This window comes from Corythoichthys intestinalis, chromosome 15 (genome assembly GCF_030265065.1).
Source record: "Corythoichthys intestinalis isolate RoL2023-P3 chromosome 15, ASM3026506v1, whole genome shotgun sequence".
Lineage (NCBI taxonomy): Eukaryota > Metazoa > Chordata > Actinopteri > Syngnathiformes > Syngnathidae > Corythoichthys > Corythoichthys intestinalis.
This window is the reverse complement of record NC_080409.1, coordinates 10,693,819-10,709,648: the sequence shown is the minus strand read 5'-3', so window position 1 is coordinate 10,709,648 and position 15,830 is coordinate 10,693,819. Positions and strand designations below refer to the sequence as shown.

Genomic DNA, 15,830 nt, shown 5'->3' with positions numbered 1-15,830 from the left:
ATATTATTCGGCCCCTTTACTTTCAGTGCAGCAAACTCACTCCAGAAGTTCAGTGAGGATCTCTGAATGATCCAATGTTGTCCTAAATGACCGATGATGATAAATAGAATCCACCTGTGTGTAATCAAGTCTCCGTATAAATGCACCTGCTCTGTGATAGTCTCAGGGTTCTGTTTAAAGTGCAGAGAGCATTATGAAAACCAAGGAACACACCAGGCAGGTCCGAGATACTGTTGTGGAGAAGTTTAAAGCCGGATTTGGATACAAAAAGATTTCCAAAGCTTTAAACATCTCAAGAACAGTGACGTGCGGTGAGGTTCATGGTTGGTGAGGCACTGACTCCTTTAGTGTCAGATTTCCAAATATATAAACAAAAAAGGGTAGCTTATTCAATTGGCTACTGGTTATTTCATATCTCATCAGCATTCTTCACAAAACACGCACACACGGTACATATTATTGATATGTAAAAGTAAGAAAATAACATGCATTTTCTCTACACACGCAATGTGTTGGCCGTCGCAATTCTATATTCATGCAACATAAATGAGAGTAAAGAGTGGTGTACAAAACCACAGAATTCAATTCTGACCTTTAGTGAAATATTCAGTTGTTTTTAAAACTTTTAATTCTGATACTTTAATCAGTTTATTACAGATTGCTAAACAAAAAGTGTGAAAAGAAAAACAAAGAATATTTCATTTAAGGCCAAAATTTAGTTTTTAAATATTCTATTGTATTTTTCTTAGTCTAAGCTCTTTTTCTTTTTTTTTTTTTTTTTTTTATAAGATTGAAATTAAAACTGTTTGTGGTCTTGCGCCTGTCCTTCACCACAAAAACCGGCGTTAATTTGGAAGGGCATAGGTTTGGTCTTAACATTCGTAGGGACGATATAATAGCATAACCTGCCTATAGGTACACTTTTTGCTGGGGACGGGACATTAATAAGACCAAACAGATTAGATGAAGGGGGCAAAGGGCCACATTTCTCATGTATATGAACTTTATTAATTAATAGGCAAAATGATCAATGCAAAATAAATCCTTATCTACTGATAATAACTTTTACGTGCATTGGTTCAGATGATACACTGTTCGATTCAAACCTTTGTTTTAAAAAAATACTAAAGAAACATTTTGAAAACTTCCTGAATAAATGTCTGGTTTTTATTAGCAAACATAAACATAATGAAAATAATTCACTTAATAATGGTAGGGTCAATTCTATCCTTACAACATATGGAACTATTGAAAGATCTAAATTCTCTATATAACTGAACATTATATCATGCAAAAAAAAAAAGGTAAGGTTGCTTAAAAGTTGGTGGGGACAATTTTAGCATCCTGAAAAGTTGGTAGTGTTATGTCCCTACCGTCCCTATGCAAACCTACGCCCTTTTTGTAAAAGTCCTCCTTATTTTCCTTTACTTTAAAAAATCTCTCCGCCTCAATGGAGAGGATTGCTTCAATTAGATCGTTCTGTGTTCTATTTGACAAGCCAGAAAACACAGTGGATGTGTCCAAATGTCTAGCTAACCTTTCATCTTTCTCAGCAAAACCATGTAATCGTTCTACATATATGCCACGTTTAGAAGAGCTTACACGCTCATCGTTACCACGAAATGTTAACTCCTGTTTAGCTAGGATACAGATTGCATTAATGAGGTCTTTCAAACTCCTTCGGTTTTCTTTTACCTTTGCATTGTGGCCGCTACCGTTGAGCTTCCGCTGTTCGTCAAAGCCAAATCGATCCTTGAGCTTCCAAAAGTTTTTAAAGCAATCAGGCTTTGAATGTGAGTGGTCGAGCTCTCATGTTTGCTGAGGCTTCGTGGTAGTTTTTTAATGTCACAATATATCGTGTTAGTCCAGACATTGGCACAAGTTGAGAAGAAAAGGCAGGGAAAGCAGCAAAGGCCATTTTTCGAAGGACAGACACATAGCCAGTCTTTTCGGGTGTACCAGTCCGTTTGAAAAGCGCGAGTTATCTTCTGTCCCGCAGTTTGAAGCGAACCTTTTAGCTCCGGTGTGGTGTCAATCGCGTCCACTTTTGACGGAAAGTCCAGTTTCACGTACGCCCCCTTTCAGTGCGGCAGAGTACTATCTGCTGCAACCTGCGCCTTTTCACTGTGGTTTTATTTCCCATCAGCAAAACTAAATATGTCGCTAACAAACATTAAACTTTAAGGGTTAAAGACGTTAGCCAGACAGTGGAAAATCAGGTCAAATAAACGTATCTGGAAACATTATAATGGCGACATGCAGATGTACGGCAACCAGCACGCTCCAATTCCATGTATCAACCCAGTTTGTTATGGATTGCGCAATCAGAGGTGAGGCTTTACTCGTTGCTGCCGCACCTCTCGTTTCATATCTTTATTTGAACAGGAAATTGGCAAATTCAGCGATTTTGACTATAAAAAATGTTTGAAATGAGTCATACATAAAGAGCAATGAACAAATATTAATATAAATTTGATGCTATAATTATTTTCTTGTCATGATGACAGGTGAGGCTCTGCCTCACCTGCCTCCCCTGACCGCACGTCACTGCCCAAGAAGCACTGTGCAAGCCATCATATTGAAATGGAAGAAGCATCAGACCACTGCAAATCTACCAAGACCCGGCCGTCCTTCCAAACTTTCTTCTCAAACAAGGAGAAAACTGATCAGAGATGCAGCCAAGAGGCCCATGATCACTCTGGATGAACTGCAGAAATCTACAGCTGAGGTGGGAGAGTCTGTCCATAGGACAACAATCAGTCGTACACTGCACAAATCTGGCCTTTATGGAAGAGTGGCAAGAAGAAAGCCATTTCTCAAAGATATCCATAAAAAGTCTCGTTTAAAGTTTGCCACAAGCCACCTGGGAGACACACCAAACATGTGGAAGAAGGTGCTCTGGTCAGATGAAACCAAAATTGAACTTTTTGGCCACAATGCAAAACGATATGTTTGGCGTAAAAGCAACACAGCTCATCACCCAGAACACACCATCCCCACTGTCAAACATGGTGGTGGCAGCATCATGGTTTGGGCCTGCTTTTCTTCAGCAGGGACAGGGAAGATGGTTAAAATTGACGGGAAGATGGATGCAGCCAAATACAGGAACATTCTGGAAGAAAACCTGTTGGTATCTGCACAAGACCTGAGACTGGGACGGAGATTTATCTTCCAACAGGACAATGATCCAAAACATAAAGCCAAATCTACAATGGAATGGTTCAAAAATAAACGTATCCAGGTGTTAGAATGGCCAAGTCAAAGTCCAGACCTGAATCCAATCGAGAATCTGTGGAAAGAGCTGAAGACTGCTGTTCACAAACACTCTCCATCCAACCTCACTGAGCTCGAGCTGTTTTGCAAGGAAGAATGGGCAAGACTGTCAGTCTCTCAATGTGCAAAACTGATAGAAACATACCCCAAGCGACTTGCAGCAGTAATTGGAGCAAAAGGTGGCGCTACAAAGTATTAACGCAAGGGGGCCGAATAATATTGCACGCCCCACTTTTCAGTTTTTTATTTGTTAAAAAAGTTTAAATTATCCAATAAATTTTGTTCCACTTCACGATTGTGTCCCACTTGTTGTTGATTCTTGACAAAAAATTAAAATTTTATATCTTTATGTTTGAAGCATGAAATGTGGCGAAAGGTTGCAAGGTTCAAGGGGGCCGAATACTTTTGCAAGGCACTGTATGTGGGCAATTGCCTGTGCTGTGCAGAGTATGGCCTAAATAATTGTAAATTGCTGTCATAATGTTTATACCATAGATATTATCTGAAATTGAGGCTTGTAAGTCCCACAGCATGGCAAGTGGGCATTTGCGTGTTGTTTTCAGCACCATTTTCTGCATATGTTCCGGGACCTGTGCCCGCCTCGTCATCTCTGCGCTGTCATATGTACTTTGCGTTCCGGCACATTATGATTTACAAATTAAGCACTGTAAGCATCACATTTTGTCTTTTTTTCACCACCTGCACTAACCTTCTTGGAACCCATGTTGATTCCTCTCACAAGAAAATCCGGCGTGCGTCCCTCTTACGGGAAAACAAAGAAACTGCGGTGCTGCCATAAATCTATGTATTTGGAGCATGTCGTCAGATGTCAGATGTCGAAAAGATCGTGTGTTGAAGCGATCGTATGTCAATGTACCACTGTATTGAACAATCAATATCTGAAACCTCATGCCCAAATTTCATTGAGATAACTCTAATCACAATAAGTTCTCTAAACTGAATAATAATTATAGGAATCCTTTGGATTTACTTTCCACTCATTTCTTTTCACTCATGTTTATTGGAACAATTCACATAAACAGGATTTCTAAATTCAGTTTATTCTACTCCAGGGGCTTTGCAACCATCTCGCATATCCAATTGTACAGGTGGTCCTGGCAGTTTCCATTGTACCATGTTTTTGTGGTGTCGATAAAGTAAAAGAAGGCTGCGCAGTCCCCAGTCTGAGGTCCAATGGTGCTGGGTTGGTGTTCCCGCCAGTACCTTGAGTAAATCATTCGTGAGAAATGGAATTTTTCGATTGAACAAAAGCTCAAGTCGGCGAGGTGTTCACCCTGTGTCAGCCACCGTCGAGTTATTTATCCACATCCACGTTCCCCGTGACTGGGTGTCTCGTAGACCCATCCAGAAGCCGTTCTGCCACCAAAAACCTGAAGTGGAGCTCGCTTTTGGAATGTTTTCACTTATAAGTATCTGGGGGGGGAAAAGCCAAAAGCTCCAAAATCAACAAGAAGTGACCGATACCTGCAGGAAGTGACCCCAAAATGCCTCAAAATGGACAGAAAGTGACCCAATAAACCAACTATCCCAGCAAAGCTACCATTTTCTCCAGAAATGGCATTTTTCGAGAATTAGAAATCTATATCGTCTTTTGACCTGTTCCTGCAAGTTGTCGATCACTAACAGGTCTCCGCCTCGATCAATGCAGTCTGCTCTGCTGTCCGACCAGTTCTTTTTGGCATCGGGCTCAGGTAGAGAAAAATAATAGCAGGTTGATTTGAGAAGGATCCATCCTGCTGGACAGCTACCACAGCTTTGTTCTGTTGCAACAAAAAGTGGAGGATTATTTAGTCATATGATTTACTGAAACATTATCAGAGATTACCTATAACATCTATATTGGCGATTATTTCGTCCTCTTCTTTATGAAGTAATTCAACCCGTCTCCGAAGAGTGTCGCTAATTCTCACTTCTTGTTTCATTTTCAGCTGGAGCTTAACGCTGTTTTCCTTTTCCTTCACCAATGTTTCTTCTGCGTCCTGCTGCGTTTTCAGGGTGTTACTGTGGTTGCGTAGGTAACTACGCTCGATGAGGAGGGACGCGACGGCCGAATGAGGCGTCAGAAGTTGATACTCGTTAGCGTTGGCACCTGTAGCTCCCCCCAAAAAACAAACAAAAAAAATACTTAATAAGATCCGGCTTGGTCCGATTTTTGGTACTGAAAAGTAAAGTTCATTTACTTCTGAGTGACTGTTTTAAGTCAATTTATAGGGCAAGTGATTATTTTTATTAGTTGTCCAATGTTATCGGGTAGCCATTAATATCAGCCGATAAAAGCATTTTTATATGATATCGGATAATCTCGACATCTGTTTTAATTATTGGTTTTACAATACATACACACAATAAAATTTACAACATACAATATAATTCATGCAATTTTATGTTAAGTCCACGACCGCATATATCGGTATCGGTTTGATATCGGTATCTGATTTTTTTTGAGATGGACAACATCAGGATATCGGTTATTAGTTAAAAGATCATTATCGGACAACTCAAATTTTAATTTTTGTTATATATCGTTATCCAAACAGCATCATTGCCTAATTCATATTTTTGTGAAATTGAGATTTATGCATCATGTTACTCTCCTACCACAACTTCTTTTCTTCTAGTAAATTACAACTGTTCAAAAACACTCTCTTTGTCATAAAAATGTAAACGTGTTTGCAAAAAAAAAAAAAAAAAAATCAATTTTCTCCGAAAAGGTTTAGAGGTTGACCGATATAGGATTTTCAAAGGCTGATACCGATTATTTTTAAAAATTCAACTGAATGCCGATGTCTCAAGCTGATAAATGTATAAATTCAATGTTAAAGTGTATACAACATATGCACTGCTATGCTATGCTATATATACTGCTATGCAATGCTATTTAAGATTTCATTTTATATGTCATATACACTTTAAACTGTATACGATGTTATATGCACTGTTATGCTATGCTATGCTACGCTATGCTATATACACCTCGATGCTATGCTATCTGAAATCATTTTGAAATGTTTTTATCGGCCGATATTATTGGCTACCCGATCCTTTCGGACAACTCAAGTTGCCAGCCTTCCCATTCAAAATAAATTGGACATCTCGCGCTGTCAGTGGCTGCCAATGAGTGCCCTATAACAGGTTAAGAGTAGGTCAAGACATTAGCCTTTACTAAGTTTGGAATATAAACTATTTTTTTAAATAAATAAACAAGAGAAAATTCTCTATTAACTCATTGCCTGCCATTGACGGCGCTAGACGTCCAATCAATTTTGAGTGGTAGAGACTGGCATTAAATTATCACGGCAAGTCCTCCCAGACGCGTAGCTCCGTCAGTGGCAGCCAATGTATTTATTGAGTGCCCTATAAAAGTTAAAGAGTAGCAGTACTACTCTAATAAACTAATAAAAATAATCACTTGCCCTATAAATTGACTTAAAGAGTAGTAGTACTACTCTTTAACTTTCATAGGGCACTCAATAAAAAGTTAAAAATTTGGATCGGATCAACCGCCGATATGCGCAAAAAAATGCGCATCAAATCGGCCGACACGGAAAAATTCTGATCCAGACTCCCAATCCAGTTTTTTTTTTTTTTTTTTGAAAATCCGGTCCGGGTTTTTCAGCGCGCCGATTTACATAATCCATTCCAGTTTTTCCTTTGGTTTCCCTAAAATCCGGTCCGCATTTTACACACCTTCAGCACACTAGCATTACCCTCACTCAATTTACTTCCGTGGCATCTCCTACATTATGACTGCAATGTAAATTTAAAGTTAATTAATGAAAATGTCAGCTGTCACCTGAGCATCTTGAAATGCTTGTCTTTGTCAAATAAAAATCTCCCCATCATGCTGGGACTGCATCCAGGGCAAAAAGCTGAAGGGAGTATGTAGAATAGATGGAGATGAAGCAACAAAGTGTGGAGAAGATTGGGTAGTAGAAGCCATTTTTGGTTTGAAATAGCATTTGCACTGATTTTTTTAAAGCCTTGGTACAGTTGTTCAAGAGCAGAGAACTGATGCTGAGTTAATAGTTTATTTTCAACTGAGGTTGTTTGTGTGTTTTACTTTTTAATGATAGTTTACAATATTATTTGCACGTTTTACTGACTGAATATGCAATTTCTGTTTGTTATTTATAATGTTTTGTGTTTATCACTGAATAAACAGGTCAGTTTCTTGTTACCAACCATTGTGTGTTATTCAAACTCACATAATTCAGCTGGCTAGTTGTTATCAAGAGTACTAAAACCCTTTTCAACATAAGTCTGACAACTAAGTAAGGAGGCTAAATAACTTTAAACTTTAATACATGCTCAGATAGGCCGGTATCAGTATCGGCCATTATCAGTATCGGATCGGAAGTGCAAAACAATATATCTGTATCGGATCGGAAGTGCAAAAACCTGGATCGGGACATCCCTAGTAGTAGTTGTTGGACCAAGTAATTCTACAGTCTTCATGAAGTGCAATTTACTCACAAAAAATGATGAGGACAATAGCAGTTATTAGTAGAACAGCATTCAGCAGGCCCAAAAGTAGAAGAGTCACCCGACGGTGTGGAACCAAAGCTCTCGCTGTAAACACACCATGATAAGGATCCTCTGGGTTAAAGATACATAGACCATAAGGCATGCACAAATCTAAACACCAGCTTTACCTCCTTGAATTTTCTGAGAGCGTGAACGCAGATTTGCACGAAACTCTTCAGAAATATTTGGCTCCACTGGAGATTCCGCTCTTGGGTCTGCCTGCGACTGAATGTTCTCCATTGTTGTTTGGTGCAAGTGGTCTGTATTGATCTGCTCAACTAGTGATAACGTTTGTGTGTATTTTACCACGAGTTGAATTAAAGCAACAGTAGCTTTTATTTCTGCCGTGAAAATAAAACTGGTCAACATACACCATGCCATGAGAATAACATTGTGTGATATTGAACTTATCAGTAACGGCATGTTAGTACCATTTTAGGACTGTATTCATGTTATGGAGCATTATCAAATGCTTGAAACAATATTTCAGTCGAATTAGATATAAGAGGTCCCAAATATATTGAAATACAGTATACTATACTCACTCAGGGACAGGTCACTCTGGCAGATAGGTGGCACCCATAGATTGTGGTTAAAAAAGTTGGTATTTTAGGTTGACCCTCCTATAAGTCGCAAAACAATATGTGCGATTTTTATATACAGTTGGGCAAATAAGTATTTAGTCAACCACCAATTGTGCAAGTTCTCCTACTTGAAAAGATTAGAGAGGCCTGTAATTGTCAACATGTGTAAACCTCAACCATGAGAGACAGAATGTGGAAAAAAAAGATCACATTGTTTGATTTTTAAATAATTTATTTGCAAATCATGTTGGAAAATAAGTATTTGGTCAATACCAAAAGTTCATCTCAATACTTTGTTATGTACCCTTTCTTGGCAATAACGGAGGCCAAACGTTTTCTGTAACTCTTCACTCTTGGCTTGGTGTAAAGAAATCAACTGTGGGAGCAATTTTTAGAAAATGGAAGACATACAAGACCACTGATAATCTCCCTCGATCTGGGGCTCCATGCAAGAGCTCACCCCGTGGCGTCAAAATGATAACAAGAACGTTGAGCAAAAATCCCAGAACCACACGGGGGGACCTAGTGAATGGCCTACAGAGAGCTGGGACCACAGTAACAAAGGCCACTATCAGTAACACAATGCGCCGCCAGGGACTCAAATTCTGCACTGTCAGACATGTCCCCCCGCTGAAGCCAGTACACGTCCAGGCCCGTCTGCGGTTCACTAGAGAGCATTTGGATGATTCAGAAGAGGACTGGGAGAATGTGTTATGCTCAGATGAAACCAAAATAGAACTTTTTGGTCGAAACACAGGTTCTCGTGTTTGGAGGAGAAAGAATACTGAATTGCATCCGAAGAACACCATACCCACTGTGAAGCATGGGGGTGGAAACATCATGCTTTGGGGCTATTTTTCTGCAAAGGGACCAGGACGACTGATCTGTGTAAAGGAAAGAATGAATGGGGCCCTGTATCGAGAGATTTTGAGTGAAAATCTCCTTCCATCAGCAAGGGCATTGAAGATGAGACGGGGATGGGTCTTTCAGCATGACAATGATCCCAAACACATCCCAAACACGCAGCCAGGGCAACAAAGGAGTAGCTTCGTAGTAAAAAACATTTGGCCTACGTTATTGCCAACAAAGGCTACAGGACAAAGTATTGAGATGAACTTTTGGAATTAACCAAATACTTATTTTCCATCATGATTTGCAAATACATTCTTTAAAAATCAAACAATGTGATTTTCTGTTTTTTTTTTCCACATTCTGTCTCTCATGGTTGAGCTTTACCCATGTTGACAATTACAGGCCTCTCTAATATTTTCTTGTGGGAGAACTTGCACAATTAGTGGTTGACTAAATACTTATTTGCACCACTGTATGTAAGTTGTTAGTAAATAAAGCTACATTCAAGTAATGAAAATACAATGTATAAATCACAATAAAATATTTTATTTGTCTGTAAGTACTGTTTGTCCAAAGTACGGTGCATATTTGTGTTTTTGTATGAGATGTTGTAATATTTGCATTTGACATTTGTAGACGATTGTGAGTGTAACTTGTCTATGTAGTTAGCGTAGCTAATGCTAAATTGTATGCTTTTTCAATTTTACGACAGCATATCACGCGTATCGGTCGCACCAGCATTTTGACTGAAGATTTCAATTAAAAAAATATATATACGGTACTGCATATATTGTACAGTATGTGCAACAGGTTAGAACTTTCCTTTTTACACATTATAGTAGATTTCAGTAATAAATGGTCAAGATTTTGGGAGAATTTGAAGATTCCAGATTTTTGCTATTCACTTTCATCTTTTTTTCACTGCGTATTACATTGGGGCTTTTTCACAAATCCACTTCGTCCTGCTTGTACAGTCAATACTAATCCAAGCACTGAAGAAGTTTATTTCTTTATATAAAGCTGCACAGCTGTTACGAACGTCATCACTTGATTGTCCATTGGCCCAGTACCTGAGAAAATGAAAAACATGCAGTCTTAGAACCTTTTAGCCATACGCGGAGTTTGCAAGGGGGGCAGAGGAGGCATTGACCTCTTTGCCTCCTTTCATCAGAAAAGTGTCACTGCATCTGGTCTAGTGGGCAATACATTTTTTTTTACATATATAATAATAGTATAAAAACTAGGGCTGTCAAACGATTAAAAATTTTAATCGAGTTAATTACTGCTTAAAAATTAATTAATCGTAATTAATCGCAATTCAAACCATCTATAAAATATGCCATATTTTTCTGTAAATTATTGTTGAAATGAAAAGATAAGACACAAGACGGATATATACATTCAACATACGGTACATAAGTACTGTATTTGTTTATTATAGCAATAAATCAAGATGGCATTAACATTATTAACATTCTCTTAAAGCGATCCATGGATAGAAAAACTTGTAGTTCTTAGAAGATAAATGTTAGTACAAGTTATAGAAATTTTATATTAAAACCCCTCTTAATGTTTTAGTTTTATTAAAATTTGTAAAATTTTCAGTCAAAAAATAAACTAGTAGCTCGCCATTGTTGATGTCATTACACCATGCTCACTCCCCAAACCCATAAAATCATTTGGACCCAAGCGCCAGCAGAGGACGCCAAATAACAAAAAACAAGTAACAAGCAACAAGCGGACATTGCACTTCTGTCATTTTAATCTGAGCTGGGCATGTGTGTTAATTGCGTCAAATATTTTAACGTGATTAATTAAAAAAATTAATTACCGCCCGTTAACGTGATAATTTTGACAGCCCTAAGAGATACATACAGCCGTTAACGTGATAATTGTGACAGCCCTAAGAGATACATACAGCATGTGTTCATCATAAGACTTTTGATTTTTTGTGGCGCCAGACATATATATATATTTTTTTTACCAATATGGCTCCTTCAACGTTTCGGTATGTCGACCCCGGATTTTGTCTGATCGATGTGTAAATTTACTAAATTAAATTAGCCTAATATGCCTCACAAAAGTCCGCTATCTTAAATGCTATGAATGCTAAAGTATTTACAATTCTCATAGCAAATCGCTCACACGTAACTCCACAAACTGTACCTGTACACTTAATTATAAATGCATACACAAACATATACAGTGGTATGAAAAAGTATCGGAACCTTTTGGAATTTCTCACATTTCTGCATAAAATAACCATCAAATGTGATCTGATCTTCGTCAAAATCACACAGATGTAAAAACAGTGTCTGCTTCAACTAAAACCACCCAAACATATATATATATACATGTATTGATATATATAGATATATACATTTATTCATATTTTATTGAGGATAGCATGCAAACAATGACAGAAGGTGGATAAATAAGTAAGTGAATCCTCTGCCTAAGGAGACTTAAAGAGCAATTGAAACCAAATTTTACCAAACAATTTAAGTCAGGTGTGTGCCCAATCACTGATGAGTGGTTTAAAGCTGCCCTTCCCACTATAAAACACACATTGGGTAAGAATTGCCTTTATGAAAAACATTGTCTGATGTGCATCATGGTTTGGTCAAAAGAGCTGTCTGAAGACCTGTGATCCAGGATTGTTGATTTGTATAAAGCTGAGAAAGGATACAAAACCATCTCTAAAAGTCTGGATGTTCATCAATCGACAGTCAGAGAAGTTGTCTACAAATGGAGAGAGTGTGGCACTGCTGTTTCTCTCTCAAGGAGTGGCCGTCCACCAAAGATGACGCCAAGAGTTCAGCGCAGAATACTCAGAGAGGCAAAAAAGAACCCTAGCGCCTCTGCTAACGACTTACAGAAATCACTGGCACAGTCTGTGCACACATCAACTATATGTAAAACTACAGCCAAGAATGGTGTTCATGGGAGGACTCCACGGAAGAAGCCCCTGCTGTCTAAAAAAAGACATTGTTGCTGGTTTTAAGTTCGCAAAAAGGCACTTGGACACTCCACAGAAGTTTTGGCAAAATATTTTGTAGACTGATGAAACCATAGCTGAATTGTTTGGGAGTAACGCACAACGTCATGTGTGGAGGGAAAATGGAACAGCTCGCTAACATCAACATCTTATCCCCACCGTGAAGCATGGAGGAGGGAGCATCATGGTTTGGGGCTGTTTTGCTCTCTCGGGGCCTGGACAACTTGCAGTCATTAATGGAAGAATGAATTAAAACGTTTTAGAGCTGAAACGAATACTCGAGCAACTCGAGTAACTCGAGTTTAAAAACTGATCCGAGTAATTTTATTCACCGCGAGGAATCATTTAATTTTGCCAGCTCTAAGCATCACGTTTTGCCTGGACTACTTTTAATGCGGGACAACGCTCTGACGTCACGTACGTAGAGGAAGAAGCAATAAAAAAATTAAAACTAAACTTACTGCAGCCGACAGCCGCCACAAACTACGCTGACGTTGCTAAAAACTACGCCCGCATGATGCTAGTGTGGTAGCAGGTAATGTCCGAGGGGTCTAATAGATATAGCATGCATTTAGAACTAGATGCAAAATGACAGAGTCGGCCGCGTCTGGGCAGCTTTAGTAAACAGCCGCCATCTTTAAGCAGTAGACTTCTCAGCGCTGTAAATATAACGTTACTGTCACTCGCTCACGTAACGTTAGCCCTTCGGAGGGCTAGGTTTCTATTGATTATGACCACTATCGATGCGTGGCTAACGTGTCTTACTTACAGGCTTTATTTAATCTGTAAAAACACAGCGCTGTAGAGTAATGAGGGTGTAAAATTAAAACGTAATAAAGCTAACTGTCAGTTTTAGCTCAGTAGTCATTGCTGAATTAAATACCAAGTAGCACTGGTCCCTAATGTGCTCCTCCAATACAGCAGGTATCATACATTTATTTTTGAACACTGCAAAAACACAAAATCTTATCAGTACTTACAGTTTAGACTAATTAAAACTTAACTAGAACTTAAAAATAGCTTGACACAAATGGAAATTCAATTGAAACACGTGGGAAAAACACGTAGCTTTCAAGTGATGTGTGTTATCAAACATGATTACATTTTTAGGTAAGAAATATGTTTGTTTGGTTTTTTTTTTATAAGATCTAGAAGTTTTTTTGAGTGAAAGCAGTGACTTTTTTTTTTCTAGTCACATTTAGATGCAATTTTCAACAATGTATATCGAAAATAAAGACATTGATTGACTGAAAATGGTTCAATATTGGATTAAATGTCTTTTTCCCCCATGTATATTTATAATTGCTCTTTACCTAAAAAAAAAAAAAAAAAAGTTTTATCCGATTAATCGATAGAATTTTCAGTTGATTAAAATATTCGATAGCTGCAGCCCTAAAACGTTTATCAGGATGTTTTGCAGGAAAACCTGAGGCTGTCTGTCAGACAGTTGAAGCTAAAAAGAGGATGGATGCTGCAAAAAGACAATGATCCACAGCACAGAAGTTTAAATCAACTTCAGAAGAACAAAATACACGTTCTGGAGTGGCCAAGTCAAAGTCCAAGCTTGAACCCCATTGAGATGCTGTGGCATGACCTAAAGACAACGATTCATGCCAGACATCCCAGGAATCTGACTGAACTACAGCAGTTTTGTTGAGGAGAATGGGCCAAGATTAGTCCTGATCGATATACCAGAATGATCAGCAGCTACAGGAAGCGTCTGGTTGAAGTTATTGCTGCAAAAGGGGGGCACAAAATAGTAAATGTGATGGTTCACTTACTTATATTTCCCCCTTCTGTCATTGTTTGCATACTATCCTCATTAAAATATGAAAACCTATTAATGTTTGGGTGGGTTTAGTTTAAGCAGACACTGTTTTTTTCACGTGATTGCGTGATTTTTGACAAAGATCAGTTCACATTTGATGGTGATTTTATACAAAAATGTAAGAAATTCCAAAAGGTTCAAATACTTTTTCATACCACTGTGTCAGCTGAAACAACTTACAGCCTTATGTGGGCCAAACCAGAGCCCAGCTATCCTTTACCCATGTCAGACCTCTGAGTTTGCTTCTCAGTTGTACAAGGCGACAGTCCAGCCAGATCCAGTGCTGCCACCAGAGGGCAGTATATCCTCCATCATTAAACAAAAATCAACACTTTTGGACTTTTTGAATAGTATTTGGAAATTTAGGGGTACTTCAAGAGTTAATTCTTACTTACGCAGAAATTCGGTTTATGTCGCCAGCGTAGGAACGTAACTCGTTTGTAACCCGGCACTACCTGTATATTTTTATTTATTTTTAACAAACAAACAAAAAAGACTCTATCAAAACAGTCCCCACCCCCAACACCAGGGGGTACTGCAGCACCCTCAGCACCTCACTTCCTGCGCCACTGATAATACCTGTGTTTCTGATACTGTATAACAAAGCGGCAAAACACTAATCTTATGCTATGTTGTTAGTTGGTCCCTGCGATTGGCTGGCAATCAGTTCAGCACTGCAAAAAATGCTACTTCTAAAACGAGTAAAAAATTATTTGAAATGAGATAACATTTGCTTATAACAAGTAAAACAATTCTGCCAATGGAACAAGCTATTTTTGTCTTGCTAAGAATTCTTAAAATAAGACATCCATTCAGGATGAATTAGTAAAATATAATTAGTTTTAAGATCTCAATGAACTAGTAAAATATAACTAGTTTGAAGATCTTAAAGGTCTTATTTTACAGTGATCCTCTAACTTAAATACATGTAGGCTCTAATAAACCACAATTAAATAAAAAATAAAATGTTAAATCAATGGCAATATTTTATAATATTTAGTCCAAATTTTGACCGTTAGTTGGCGCTATGGTTTGTGGGCTCGCAGTGATGACGTAATTGGTATCTTTCCAAATTTGTAGCGTGTTAAACAATTGCTTATTGCTGCCTAAACTCGCGAAGTAAAATGCCACGATGTGCTGCTTTTGGATGCAATTTCCAGTCAAATGGAAACAAGGGGAGTGAAGTGAGTGGTCAAGGTGGAATTATTATTTTTAGTGAATAAATGTGCATAAGTGGAAGCTTCTCCCCCTTTTTGGTCCCTGTATGCACGTACCCTACCCACCACACGTTACAACTGGCGGCCGAAAATTTTTCCTGGATCCTCAGTCAAGTAAGGGATCCGTCTATTTTCTGGATCCGACGGTCCCACCACGTCTGCAATATTGGTTTCGGATTCATTCGTCGGTCCCACAGCGGCTTTTTGGATCAGTCTATTTTGTGGACTCGGCGACTGCGACATTGCCATGGGATCGGTCTAATTCCTGGATCGTCGAGTGAGTAAAAAACGCGGATTTGGATTACTATTGCTTTCTTTTATGTTGACTATTCTTCGTGGGAGTTTTCCCCAAATCATACTAAATAATTAAAGCACTATGGCACGCTACAGTGACGACAGTGACTCTGACGTGGACCTCACAACAATGTTGGAGTTCATCAGGGAACGCGTGTTTGCTTACTGCTGAGCTCCCGAGTGAAGAGTGGTCAAGGTGGAAATATTATTTTTTGTGAATAAATTTGCATAGTGGAAGC

At 38.5% G+C, this 15,830-nt stretch overlaps 2 protein-coding genes across 2 annotated transcripts in view; both read right to left on the bottom strand.

The window, feature by feature from the left end:
* Window positions 1-4,259: 4,259 nt before the first annotated feature.
* Window positions 4,260-8,529, bottom strand: LOC130931301 (C-type lectin domain family 12 member B-like). Its single transcript, XM_057859968.1, has 6 exons — window positions 7,947-8,529; window positions 7,768-7,863; window positions 5,120-5,383; window positions 4,891-5,054; window positions 4,568-4,707; window positions 4,260-4,497 (listed from the first exon to the last, which is right to left on the bottom strand). Exons 1-6 carry the CDS (start codon window positions 8,239-8,241, stop codon window positions 4,338-4,340), a joined length of 1,119 nt encoding a protein of 372 aa, XP_057715951.1. The 5' UTR covers window positions 8,242-8,529; the 3' UTR covers window positions 4,260-4,337.
* A 1,195-nt stretch (window positions 8,530-9,724) lies between these two features.
* Window positions 9,725-15,830, bottom strand: part of LOC130931550 (C-type lectin domain family 12 member B-like) — a 29,051-nt gene continuing 22,945 nt past the window's right edge. The window contains exon 7 of the mRNA XM_057860456.1: window positions 9,725-10,324. Coding sequence (XP_057716439.1) covers window positions 10,183-10,324 — 142 coding nt within the window. The 3' untranslated portion in view covers window positions 9,725-10,182. The remainder of the gene's footprint in view (window positions 10,325-15,830) is intronic.

What these genes read in the sequence shown, in the direction of transcription:
- LOC130931301 (XM_057859968.1), bottom strand. Translation starts at nt 8,241, where the DNA reads ATGCCGTTACTGATAAGTTCAATATCACACAATGTTATTCTCATGGCA. An exon ending in CTCTCAGAAAATTCAAGGAG is followed by an intron (nt 7,864 to 7,946) that starts GTAAAGCTGGTG and finishes GTGTGTTTACAG; the next exon opens with CGAGAGCTTTGGTTCCACAC. An exon ending in CGCCAATATAGATGTTATAG is followed by an intron (nt 5,055 to 5,119) that starts GTAATCTCTGAT and finishes TTGTTGCAACAG; the next exon opens with AACAAAGCTGTGGTAGCTGT.